A 14,392-nucleotide genomic window follows, 5' to 3' on the forward strand; every position below is an offset into this window, starting at 1 on the left:
AATCTGTCAAATAGTTTTATAACGGTGTCATGAATATATTTACACGGTGTCATTAATAAATTTCTTGACCTCAAGTAAAGTGGTACACATTTAATTTGTCATTAAAATGTCATTTAGTGTTAATAATCTGTCAAATAGTTTTATAACGGTGTCATGAATATATTTACACGGTGTCATTAATACATTTCTTGACCTCAAGTAAAGTGGTACACATTTAATTTGTCATTAAAATGTCATTAAGTGTTAATAATCTGTCAAATAGTTTTATAACGGTGTCATGAATATTTTTCTGCAGTGGTACGAGTTTAACTTGTCATTAAATGTTAAGTGGTATTCCTATATGGTCAAATAAAGTTAAATACCTTAACAAAATGCAACAGACACGTCAAAAGATTTGACTTAACTTTATGTATGTGCACAATACATAAAAAACTGACAAGTAGCAGAACTTGCTCTTCCTCACACAGAGGGTTCTGACATTTTCTGACATTGAATGAAAAAAAAAAAAAAATAATAATAATAATTACCTGTGCTTCCTCAAACAGAGGGTTACAAAATAATCTCAACACATATATTTAGTGTTTTGGAGGGAAATCAACAGGATCACTTGTTTAGGAGAAGAAAAAAAATTAGGTGTACTTGTACATTATTGGGAGGAGTTGTCCACTTTTTTTCTTTGCTGTGATCGTTTCAGCCATCTCTTTTGTCATAGCCCTCTTGCAGTGCTCTGCAAATTCTGAGATCTTCTCATTGACTTCATCTGTAGGGAGCAGCTCCTGAAATGTATCAGGATATGTGATTGCTAGCTCAGCAATTATAGCTGTTCTTGCAATTGTGTTGCGGTCAACATTAATTTTGGCAAAGGCCTTTTTCATGGATCCAAACTTGGTGAATCTCTTAAGGGCATTCTTGTAGCGGCGGATGATTCCATCCGTTGTGGTCACTGAACAAAAAACAGACAGTCCTAATTAATACAAATATTAAAGAGACACTTGCAGTCATCCTTGCAGTATTAGAAGTAGGTTTAATCTCAGCTAATGTTCTTTAAGGTGCCAGACATCCCACTCTGTGATTTCTCAGCATCCGGGAAACGCTATCGAAATGCGGGAGGTTCTGGGACAAGTGGTATGCCTGAGAAGCTTCTGTAAAATGGTGAGTAACACGTGTCTTCTGGGAGATGTTTGAGGTGGCGAAGCGGAAATGTGAGTTTTGGGAATTCCTGGCAATTGTCTGTCATTGTTACAGATATGTAATAGCAAATGCGATTAATCGTGTCAGCTTCTTTTCAGGCAACAGCAGATATGAAAGAATTATACTTAACCTGCTGGTTCACTGTGCATTCTCCTTTCAATTTACAAACCAGCACAGTAAGCTGTGTCCTTTCATATCTGACAGCCTAAATCAAACATAACCAGCCTGGATGGAGGATGCACACTGAATCAGCGTGGAAATTACTGTCTGTTCTAGTCTGCTTTAAAGGCTAAATATAGGATTATTTATTATGAAACATTTTGTTTTCATTTACCCATCCTCATTTCATGCAAAATCTGTATGAATTTCTTTTTTCTGTGAAACACAAAAGAAGATATTTTGAGAAATGTTTCAGTGTTGTTTTTGTTTTTAGTCCATATGGAAGTTAATGGCAGCCAAAACTCTTTGTTTACAAACATTTCTCAAAATATCTTATATCCAGAAAAAAAGAAAGTCACACAGGTTTAGAACATCATGAATGAGAGAAAATTATGACAGAATATAAATGTTGGCTTAAACTTCAGTAATGGGCAACTTTAATGTAAGAAACCATCTCATTATGAATCAAAGCCTGTGCTTACTTCTTGAACGGCTGTGTGAGTCAGTGTATTTTTTTTTTGACTTTTTCTTCTCCTTCTTCTTCTTCTTCTTCTTTTTCTTCTTCTGCTGCTCCTCTTCTGAGGATGATGAGGAGCTGAAGTCTGAGGATGAAGAGGAGGGGGATGGAGACATTGAAGGTGAAGATGAAGAAGGAATGTGAGCAGTCTTTCTGAAACCTGTAGGGAAAAAGGGGAATGGGGCAGGTGGACAAGCAGAATAATGTATAAATAAACAAAGCCCCAAAATCTAAAAAGTTAAATTTCTCAATAGGCCCAATTTTGGGTTCCATCTGAAAGCAGAGAACTGTATCACAGAAGAACACACATAACAGGATTTGTTTTATTAGATAACTTCTATAATGCTCTCATTGTAGTTGATGATTAAAGGAACTTTCTGTAAAGTCTTGTTTTTGAAACCAGAGCAAAGAGCTATTGTAAGTGCTTGTCATTGGATATAATCAAATCAAATTTATTTGTATAGCACTTTTCATAATACAAATCGTTTTAAAGCAGCTTTACAAAAGTCACAAAGTGCCTATGAAAATGTCTATAATATAGTATTAATGCTTTACATTTACATTACAATTACAATGGTTTTGATCCTTATGTAATAATGTGATTAATAATTTATATACTGCATTTAATAAACATGACTACTGCTGCATGGCCCTTCAGTGAGTTTGCACTTACAAATAAACAGCTACACTTTCGTTCTGTTTACTGTGACGAAAGTTGATAATGGTTCTATCACAGTGTCTCTGTCCTTTCACAAACATTTAAAACTCCATGAATAATGGTAATTGTGTTCCTAATATACCTGACTTTCGAGTAGATGCAGGTGCACTGGGGGCTCCCTTAATTTGTGAAAGCAGGAAATCCTTGTCGTTTTTTAGCTCACTGTTGGCCTCTTCCAGGTATTTAATGCGGTCCTCGAGGTGTTCAATCTTCTGTCGATCCATCTTGGTCTGTTCTTTTAGTTTGGCCAACTCCAACATTCCTGTTGGTGACACTGCACATTTTTTTTAAAGTGAAAGTGAAGTGACATTCAGCCAAGTATGGTTACCCATACTCAGAATTTGTGCTCTGCATTTAACCCATCCGAAATGCACACACACAGAGCAGTGAACACACACACACACACACACTGTGAGCACACACCCGGAGCAGTGGGCAGCCATTTATGCTGCGGCGCACGGGGAGCAGTTGGGGGTTCGATGCCTTGCTCAAGGGCACCTAAGTCGTGGTATTGAAGGTGGAGAGAGAACTGTACATGCACTCCCCCAACCCACAATTCCTGCCGGCCCGGGACTCGAACTCACAACCTTTCGATTGGGAGTCCAACTCTCTAACCATTAGGCCACGACTTCCCCTAAATAAACAAATGTTTTTGTATATATATTCTCCCATCCCAAGAATGTTCCTTGCTCGGAGCCTAGCAATGTTGTCAATCATTAAGTTGTAAATAACATGTAATTTTTAAACAGAACGATTCTTCCACTTAATAAGACCTCAGTGTATCAGCTAAAATTGTGAGGATTATTTTTGTTGCTGCTTACTTTTCAACGAAAACTACATTTCTCCAATTGTATTGCACTGAAGAAAGCAAGTCACCAACACATTGGATTGCCTGGAGTCATTTATCAGCAAATTTAATTTTTTAGGTTTTTCCTTTAAAAGCATATGTCCTCGTGTTCTTAAAACAGAGTGCATCAATTTAAATGCATGTTGCAAAATAAAAGCCAAGTACTTGGCTATATATATATATATATATGTGACGAGTGTATGTTGTTACACTAGATTATTGACATAATTTAATCAAAAGCAGTATTATGTTTGGGGACTCTTATTTTGAAGACATTTATTTTGGAAGTTGCACAGTTGTCAATGGTCATGTGATCATAAACTTAATAATTTGCGTTGTTTTCAATTCTTCATACATGTTTATTTCTTATTTTGTTTGTATTGTTTTTGGTTTCATTATTGATAAATATTTCTGCACTAAATCAAGGAAGCACTATTACGTAAGCGACGTCATGCATTAGGGTAATGCTGATGCAATTTGCGTGCGCGCTCTCTCTTTCGCTGGATCTCGTGGTGAGAGGTACGTTTTTATCTGCTCCTCAGACAAGTGTGTAAATGTGCTTTATTGAGTGTTGTATTGGGATTTTCTGTATATAATGAGTTTATTTGTTGCCTCTTCTGTACTGAGAGATCAACAATCTGGGTTATAATTGTTATAAGAGTATGTTTGATCGAAGTACGAACTTGATTAATGGCCGCTGTTACACGTGCGGTATGCTTGATATGCAGGATATGAGTTTAGAACGATATATTTTTTCGTTAAGACATTTACAGTTGAATTTAATGTGGGTTATACATTTGTAATTGTATAAAGTTGTATTTGTTTATTTTGAAGGATCCATGCAATGGTCAAATGTATTTTCTGTATATGAATTTACATTGAGATATCGTGTGTTGATTGACAGGCACGGCTAGACCTGAAATTGCCAATTACCTGTGATTAATTGTGATCGTGTCTGTTATTTCTTTTGACACAGGTATGTAGATGGATCATTTACTATTGTTATTTTTCTATACTTCTTATTTCTCTTTCTTTCATTATTATTGAGTTTTTCTATTATTCTATTATTTTCTATTATATTTCTATAATTGTTAAGCGCTCTTTTTCGCTGGATCTCGTGGTGAGAGGCACGGCTAGACCTGATATTGCCAATTACTTGTGATTAATTGTGATCGTGTCTGTTATTTCTTTTGACACAGACAAAGTGAAGCTGAGAGTAAAGCAAAACAAAAGTACATCATTGTGTGGGATCTCTTTATTTAAAATCAAACACAACGCAGAAGAAAACCCACTACAAATTGGTGCCGTGACCTGTCGTTTGGTTCGCTGATTGCTGACCACCTGGGACGCTGCAAGCGTGCCTCGTCTGCTGGGATTGTCGTCGTCGTCCTGAATAATCTGCCTCGTCTGCTGGGACTGTCGTCGTCGTCCTGAATAATCTGCATCGTCTGCTGGGACTGTCGTCGTCATCCTGAATAATCTGCCTCGTTTGCTGGGACTGTCGTCGTCGTCCTGAATAATCTGCATCGTCTGCTGGGACTGTCGTCATAGTCGGGGATGTTGTGAATGGTTGGAGTATTTAAGTAGTGACTAGTTTGAAATTGGTTAATTTTTTTTTTCTCTCTCTCTCTCGCTTGTTTAAAAAAAAAAAAAAAAAAAAAATGTTTTCTTAAGGGGAAAATTATTTCAGCGATAAAGTGATAAATATTTAACTTCATTTAAATTTTTCAAATTCAGTAATTTTTTCAAAGTTCTTTCAAAGTGTGTTGAGAAATTGAGGGTGATAGGTGTGGCAAACGAGTAAAGGTTAGCATTTGAGCAGAGTGTAATTATGGCTGGTAGGGGAAGAGGTGTATTACTGGCCACACCTGACAGAGATTTCCAGTTTATGGGTCCTCAGTATACAAGCACTGGGAGGGGTAAAGCAGTTAGATCATCGGTTAATACTAGGCCAGACATGTGCTGTAGTCCCATCGCAAAACCGGTCAAACCAGAGTATACTAATGTTGAATCAGGACTCGTTAGACAAATTGGTTCTGAAATTGGCGAAGCCATCAGGGACACTCTGTTGCAGACTGGACGTTCAAGTTTGCCATCTAGTGGTCGTTTTGCAGATGCCACTAACAGTTCTGACACAAAGGTATCAAATGCAACCATCATAGATGCTTCCAAGTTAAATTTGGTTCTAAAGTCTGAAGTATCCTCACCGCCGTATTATCGTGGAGATGGTACAGATAAGTGCTCCATGATGGAGTGGGAAGAATTGATGCGAGTGTATCTTAACAAAAAAGAAGTGGCAGATTCTGACAGAGTTGAGGAAGTGATGAACAGACTAATGGGGAGGGCCAGGGATATCATAAAAGTCTGGCTGAGTAATAGACTAGTAACCCCGACTGTAGATGCGGTTTTCACAGTCTTGAGACATCATTTCAGTGATTCCAGTAGCTCAGGGATGCCTTTAGCTGATTTTTACTCTGTGAAACCTTATTCCAATGAAAGCTCTTTGGACTATTGGATAAGGTTAAACAAAGCAGCTGAGGTGGCTGAGCGGAGCCTTAGGGAGGAGGGCAGAACCTTGGAAAATCGGAGCAAAGAACTGGCTGTGATGTTTATTCGACACTGTCCTGATAAGGAACTCTCTTTGGTGTTCAAAAGCAAATCTGCGCAGTCATGGACCGCGTCTGAGGTCCAAGAGCGATTAGATGAGATGCTAATGGAACAGAAAGCCACTAAGCGAGTTACGTGCCAACAAACAGCCAAAGTATTTGAGCCTAATAGTGAATCATCTTCTGTGTCTTCTTCTCAGTCTGAAACTGCCGCACCAGTAACTGACAACAGCACTCTGGACAAGGTCTTGACCATGTTGGAAAAGGCTCTTGTGTGCAATACTCAATCTGTGCGTGGTGGTTGGCCTAACAATCCTAACAAACAGGGTCGTGAATGTCGAGTTTGTGGCAGCAAAGATCACAGCACTACTGCCCATTGCAAAATGTACAATCTCTGCTTTAAGTGTTTTTTGTCTGGGCACCGGAGTTTCAATTGTGAGATGACCGGTCCCAGGGAAGGCACTGGCAGACGAGGAGATGATGCGCCGCAGGGAAACTAGAACGCCTACATTGGGGGGAGGGCAATGTGGGGCAAAATGAGAGTTCCTCCTGGAATACTGATGTCGAGTCGGTCTATTCATTTTATTGTGAGAATGTAAGCAGAGACAAAACTGTGATTTTACAAAATACCATTCGTTCTGCACAAAATGACAGTCTGTTTTATACTAGTGTTTTAGTACAGGACAAAGTTCGTTTGAGGGGGATGTTGGACAGTGGCTCTATGGCGACTACATTGAGTGCTGACATGGTACCTCATCTGTTGGAAGCTGGAGTCCTGGATCAGGAATTCTTTTCCCCATCAGACATTGTTCTGGTTGGGTGTGGTGGGAAGCAGACTTGTCCTGAAGGTATGTGTGATCTGAAAATTGAGGTGTATGGGTTCAGTTTTAGTGTTCCAGTCCTTATTGTCAGTGGGCAGGTAGACCAGCTTATTATCGGAACCAATGTGTTGAAACCACTGATTAGAGAAATGAAGTCGAATGAGGGGTTTTGGAGAGTTCTGGATAAACCAGACCAATCAAATGCAAGTGAGGATTGTCAATTTCTGCGTATGCTGTCAAGCATTGAGAGGTGGAGGGGTAGTATGATCCCTGACATGGTGGGCACTTTAAAATCCAAGTCTGCTGTGGTCCTGCAGCCCATGAGTGAACATCTTGTTTGGGGTCGGCTGCCACCAGGATCAAAACTTTCAGTGGGCAGTACAGTTGTGGTTGAGCCGAGTAAGTCTCGTTGCGTCCACCGTAATGTTCTTGTTGGTAGAGTGATCTCGCCTCTGTGGGGCGACGGTTGGCTCCCGGTGAAAATGATAAACCCGACAAATTCTGAAATTGTGCTGCGCAGAAATGCAAAATTGGCTGATGTCTACCCGTGCATCGCTTTGGAAGATTTTGATCATGTGACAGAGAGAAGGATTTTCCAGAATGTGGCCATCCACAGTGGTAGTTCTTGTGGTAGTTTATCAGCAAAGAGTTCTGTGTCTGGTGTTAGGCAGGTGAATGACATTCAGTTGGATGGCTTGGGTCTCAGAGACTTAAATGTGAACGACTGTGAGGTGTCGCCTTTCTGGAGGGACAAGCTTGTTGATTTGATAAAGAAATATGAGTGTGTTTTCTCTAGGCATTCGTTGGATTGTGGCGAAGCGAAGGGGTTCTGTCATCGCATTCGTTTGTTAGATGATAGACCTTTTCGTCTGCCTTACCGTAGACTTTCTCCAGCACACTATCACAAGTTGAGGGAGACGCTTGATGAGATGGAACAGAAGGAGATCATTAGGAAATCTTCCAGTGAATTTGCATCACCTTTGGTGTTAGTTTGGAAGAAGAACGGTGATTTGCGGCTGTGCACTGACTTTAGGTGGTTGAATGCTCGTACGGTGAAGGATGCACATCCTCTCCCTCACCAAGCAGATGTGTTAGCAGCTCTGGGGGGGAATGGTATGTTTAGTACCATGGATTTAACCTCTGGGTACTATAACGTCCCTTTACATGAAGAGGACAAGAAATTTACAGCCTTCAGCTCTCCTCTTGGGTTGCATGAGTACAACCGCTTACCGCAGGGTCTGTGCAACAGTCCTGCAACGTTCATGAGAATGATGCTAACTATTTTCGGTGATCAAAATTTCTTGAGTTTGCTCTGTTACTTAGATGACCTGTTAGTTTTTGGTAAAACTGAGGAGGAGAGCTTGCAGAGACTGGAAATGGTGTTTCAACGGCTCAAGGATCATAATTTGAAACTGTCGCCTTCCAAATGTAAGTTTTTGCGGAGATCTGTGAAATTTTTGGGTCACATTGTTTCACAGGAAGGTGTGGCGAGTGATCCAACAAAGGTAGAGGCTATTGTGAATGTGTCAAAAGGAAGACTTGATGGAAGCTGATGGGGTTACTCCATCTGTGGGTAAAATCAGGTCATTTTTGGGCATGGTTGTGTACTATCAACATTTCATTGAGAATTGTTCCATGATTGCGAGGCCTCTTTTTCAGCTGATGTCTGGCCAGAAGAGACCTAGGAAAGCGAGGGGTCTTGGAAAAAGGTCAGGGGCTGTTCGGAAGCTCACGCCTGAGGATTGGACAGAAGAATGTATATGTGCATTTGAGAATTTGAAGGCTGCACTGGTAAAGAAAGTTTTGCTTGCCCATCCTGATTTCTCTAAACCATTTTTACTGTCGGTCGATGCTTCGACCAGTGGGCTTGGGGCCGTGCTCTCTCAAGTTCAGGAGGGTTGTGCGGTTGCAAGGCCAATTGTTTTTGCATCGAAGTCACTTAATCATGCTCAGTCTAAGTATCCGGCACACAGGCTTGAATTTTTGGCGATGAAATGGGCCATATGCGATAAATTCAGCCACTGGCTTCGTGGACATAGGTTTACAGTTTGGACGGATAACAACCCGCTCAAGTATATTTTGACCAAACCAAAGCTTGATGCCTGTGAGCACAGGTGGGTTGCGAAGTTGGCTCCGTTTGAATTTGACATACAGTACATTCCTGGACCAAAAAACGTGGTGGCTGATGCCTTGAGTCGGGAACCTTTTGCTACTCCCAAGATCTTGCACAGACTTACCAGAACGCCTTATGAAATCTTGAGGCATGAAGCAGATGCACTTGAGGTTGAGCGGGTTCAGGATATGTTTCATTTGTCCTGTGAACATACAAAGAGTGTAGCTATGGAGAAAATATCTGGGTCGCAGAAGTGTCATGAGGTCACTAACATGGTTCAGAGTTTGGCTGGGGGGCGAGTGTCCTGTGAAGAGAAGTCAGCTGTACTCCGCTCTCATCGTCACTGGGAGGAAGGAGCAGCTGTTAGAGCAGTGACTTATGTGCAGCATTTAAGGGGTTTGGAGGATGCGGGGCAGTGCTCACTCGATAAACTTACCCAGGCAGATTTATTTGACAAGCAATGTCATGATCCGGTCATAAGTAGGGTGAGGTTCTTTGTGGAGCGAGGTAGACGACCATCTAGGAGAGAGAAAGTCAGTGAGTCAAAAGAAACTGTGCGAACACTCAGACAATGGGGCAAATTCACAATGAGGTTAGGTGTACTTTACCATGTGTCTAAGAATCCGACAACCAAGAAAAAGACTTTTCAGTATGTCGTCCCGGCAGCTTTGAGAGGCTTGGTCCTAAAAGGGGTGCATGATGACGCAGGTCATCAGGGCCAGCACCGCACTCTTTGGCTAGCGAGGCAAAGATTTTACTGGTATTCTATGGAGAAAGACACTAGACTGTACGTGATGCAGTGTAAGAGATGTGTGTTGAGTAAGACTCCTGAGCCTGAGGCCAGAGCTCCACTTGTGTCAATAACCACTACAGCGCCGCTTGAGTTGGTTTGTATTGATTTCTGGTCGGCTGAGGATGTCAATAACAAATCGGTTGATGTGCTGGTAGTAACCGACCACTTCACAAAACTTGCATGTGCGTATGTCTGTCCGAATCAAACTGCGAAGTCTGTTGCCCGGGTTCTGTGGAACAATTTTTTTTGTGTGTATGGGTTCCCAGGACGGATTCATTCAGACAAGGGTGCAAATTTTGAAAGTTCTTTGATTGCTGAAATGTTGAAGTTGTCAAGTGTTACCAAATCTCGTACCACGCCCTATCACCCTATGGGTAACGGTCAAACTGAAAGGTTTAATCGTACTCTTGGTGACATGATAAGGTCTCTGCCTCCGAGGTCTAAAGCTGTTTGGCCTCAGATGTTGAACACACTGACTTTTTCGTATAATTGCACTAGACACGAGACAACTGGCTACCCACCTTTCTTTTTGATGTTTGGCCGTACTCCGAGATTGCCTGTAGATGTTTTGTTTGAGAGTGTAATTCTGGATGATGGAACTGTTGATGTGAGTAAATATGTCCAGTCTCTGGGGAAGGATTTAAGGGAGGCAATGTCAATTGCACAACTGAATGCACATCAGCAGCAGAGTAAACAAGCTGAATATTATAATCGCAAGTGCAAGGGGCATTCATTGGAGTTGTGCGATCGGGTCCTTCTGGCAAACAAAGGAGAAAAGGGAAAGAGGAAATTAGCTGATCGTTGGGAAAGCACGGTGTATATTGTGATCAGTAAGAACTTTTCTTTGAACACGTACAAGATTCGCCACCCTGTTAATGGTCGTACCAAAACTGTTCATCGAAACCTGTTGATGCCGGTGAACTTTTTACCATTCCCTGCTTGGGATGATTCTGTGAGTGCAGAGTGTGATTTGAGTTCAGACTGTGATTTGTCACATACTGACTGTCAGAAGAGTGATACTACAGACCGAATTTCTGAATGGATTACTAATCTAGACGAAGTCGCAGGGACTGACAGTGGTGAATTGAATGATGACATGATTGACAGTGGTGAGCATGAAATTTGTGATCATGAAGTGAGGAATCAAATTGAACAGGTTGGAGGGATGGAGTGTCATGATAGTTCTGAGAGAATGTCTGCTCCTTCAGCGTCTTTGTGCCTCACATCAATTGCTGGAACATCATTTGTGTCAGATGTTGAGACTGAAGTCTCTGTATCTAAGATTGTCGTGCCTGTAAATGATCTTGATGGTGACATTTCAGTGGCAGTGCGAGAGATCTCTGAGAGTTCATCTGAACGTGATTCGGTTTCTTGTTATGCTTCAAGAGAGCCTGGTGAACAGCAGAAAGTATATACAAGATTTGGTAGACTTATTAGACCTGTGAGTAGATTGATTCAAACAATGTCAACTCAAAGAGTTTATCCTGTTCTGGAAGTTTTATTTATTTATTTTTTTTTTGTTTTTTGTTTTTTTCAGTGTTTTTGATTGAGTGTACATCGGTCGATCTGTCAGAGGTGGCATGATCTTTCATGATCTGTCATAGATTAAGTTGTTTAAAACAAACAATCAGCGTAAGTGATTTATTGGTGTATGTCATATTTGAAACTATGTATATGGCATGGTTTTTCGAATGGTAGATTGGGGATTAGCTACCCTTGATTTACCTGAATTTTAAACAAGATGGCTTTAGAGCTGTATAACCTAAGGTGGGTTATGTGTAATGACATCACCGATATATCAAGTGGATGACCTGTCCAATAATCTAGAGTAAAACAGTGGGGGTGAATGTGACGAGTGTATGTTGTTACACTAGATTATTGACATAATTTATTCAAAAGCAGTATTATGTTTGGGGACTCTTATTTTGAAGACATTTATTTTGGAAGTTGCACAGTTGTCAATGGTCATGTGATCATAAACTTAATAATTTGCGTTGTTTTCAATTCTTCATACATGTTTATTTCTTATTTTGTTTGTATTGTTTTTGGTTTCATTATTGATAAATATTTCTGCACTAAATCAAGGAAGCACTATTACGTAAGCGACGTCATGCATTAGGGTAATGCTGATGCAATTTGCGTGCGCGCTCTCTCTTTCGCTGGATCTCGTGGTGAGAGGTACGTTTTTATCTGCTCCTCAGACAAGTGTGTAAATGTGCTTTATTGAGTGTTGTATTGGGATTTTCTGTATATAATGAGTTTATTTGTTGCCTCTTCTGTACTGAGAGATCAACAATCTGGGTTATAAATGTTATAAGAGTATGTTTGATCGAAGTACGAACTTGATTAATGGCCGCTGTTACACGTGCGGTATGCTTGATATGCAGGATATGAGTTTAGAACGATATATTTTTTCGTTAAGACATTTACAGTTGAATTTAATGTGGGTTATACATTTGTAATTGTATAAAGTTGTATTTGTTTATTTTGAAGGATCCATGCAATGGTCAAATGTATTTTCTGTATATGAATTTACATTGAGATATCGTGTGTTGATTGACAGGCACGGCTAGACCTGAAATTGCCAATTACCTGTGATTAATTGTGATCGTGTCTGTTATTTCTTTTGACACAGGTATGTAGATGGATCATTTACTATTGTTATTTTTCTATACTTCTTATTCTCTTTCTTTCATTATTATTGAGTTTTTCTATTATTCTATTATTTTCTATTATATTTCTATAATTGTTATGTGCTCTTTTTCGCTGGATCTCGTGGTGAGAGGCACGGCTAGACCTGAAATTGCCAATTACCTGTGATTAATTGTGATCGTGTCTGTTATTTCTTTTGACACAGACAAAGTGAAGCTGAGAGTAAAGCAAAACAAAAGTACATCATTGTGTGGGATCTCTTTATTTAAAATCAAACACAACGCAGAAGAAAACCCACTACATATATATATATATATATATATATATATATATATATATATATATATATATATATATATATATAATCCATGATGCAATAACAAAAAAAAACATAAATAATATGTATTATTATTATTATTAGACAGAATAAAAAAATAAACATGTTTATTTTGGTATGGAGAACTTTGTTAAATTACTTGTATTTGGACTGGTTGCAATTTTACTATTGGGACAACACTATTATGCTACAATTACCAAAAAATACAATATCAACAAAATAATAAAAATAGGAAATATGATGTGCCACAATCAGCCAAATACAGATTGAAAAAATGCTGGCAATCTGCTGACAAAGTGGCTAGAACACTAAGCTACAGGTTTTAATTAAGCACTGATTGTTAAAGTATTAACACAAAAATGACTTACATAATTTCCTCGGGGAATGTTTGACTGTCTTCTTTCTCTTTGGGCCAACAGGGACCTCATCCACATCTTGTTGTAGGCCCTCATTCGCAATCGCATCATCCACAACTTGTACTTCTTCTTTACCTTCCTTGGCCTCCATCACTCCACCATGTGCTCTTTTGCTGAAACGAGTTTTCATCTAAATAAAGTTGCGCAAAGCAAAGAACACAAACACCATGTCATGTCAGCTACATTCGTAAACTACCAGTTCTGTACGACTTTGGCTAGAACAGTAAAGACTTATGATGTCAATGTTCCTAAATAAATACAAATGTTTCATGTTTAGCTTACCTCAAATAGAGAACTTCGTGGGTACTTCGTTTCTTTGACGCTCCTGTATGTTGTCCGTGTGGTATGTTTTACGACAATTATAAACGCGCGGGACAGTCAGGTAACGTTACGCACGTCGCGCGCATCCAGTAGGCGCCAAAATTTAATGTGCCACGACATTTGAATGTGGAACAGGACAGAGGCTGGTTGGGTTGTTGGCTTAGAAAGCAGTTACAGATGACGCGGTTATTGCAAGAACTCCTAAAAAATATTAGAAGTTATGATAACACGAAAAAAAGAAGAATAGTTAGATGGATGCAGAAATGGGGTATCCTGAAAAAAAAAAAAAAAAAAAAAGTGAGTGAAGTGACATTCAGCCAAGTATGGTGACCCATACTCAGAATTCATGCTCTGCATTTAACCCATCCGAAAATGCACACACACAGAGCAGTGAACACACACACACACACTGTGAGCACACACCCGGAGCAGTGGGCAGCCATTTTTATGCTGTGGCGCCCGGGGAGCAGTTAGGGGTTCGATGCCTTGCTCAAGGGCACCTAAGTCGTGGTATTGAAGGTGGAGAGAGAACTGTACATGTACTCCCCCCACCCACAATTCCTGCCGGCCCGGGACTCGAACTCACAACCTTTCGAAGTAGGATGCAGTGTCCAAAATGCAATCGAAGCATGCGCCTGGAAAAATGCGATCGCAGCGATGGGTTACGATGGTAAGCCAGTATTTGAATTACCATCGTTTTGCTATCATATTTGAAACTAGACATTATTATTATCAATGTTGAAAACAGCTGTGTACAAGTTATATATATATAGAGAGAGAGAGAGAGAGAGAGAGAGAGAGTATATATTATTATTATTATTATTATTATTATTATATTTTGCACAATTGAAGTGGACCTGTCTGGATGAAGTCCACCTGTATTGTTTTAATGGCCCGGAAG

At 39.9% G+C, this 14,392-nt stretch overlaps 1 protein-coding gene across 1 annotated transcript; it reads right to left on the reverse strand.

Moving 5' to 3' along the window:
• Positions 1–629: 629 nt before the first annotated feature.
• Positions 630–13,534, reverse strand: LOC132152256 (coiled-coil domain-containing protein 106-like). The gene is made up of 4 exons (XM_059561067.1): positions 13,453–13,534; positions 13,123–13,300; positions 2,668–2,859; positions 630–943 (listed from the first exon to the last, which is right to left on the reverse strand). Exons 2-4 carry the CDS (start codon positions 13,298–13,300, stop codon positions 630–632), a joined length of 684 nt encoding a protein of 227 aa, XP_059417050.1. The 5' UTR covers positions 13,453–13,534.
• Positions 13,535–14,392: the final 858 nt, after the last annotated feature.

Source organism: Carassius carassius, chromosome 10 (genome assembly GCF_963082965.1).
Source record: "Carassius carassius chromosome 10, fCarCar2.1, whole genome shotgun sequence".
Taxonomy (NCBI): Eukaryota; Metazoa; Chordata; class Actinopteri; order Cypriniformes; family Cyprinidae; genus Carassius; species Carassius carassius.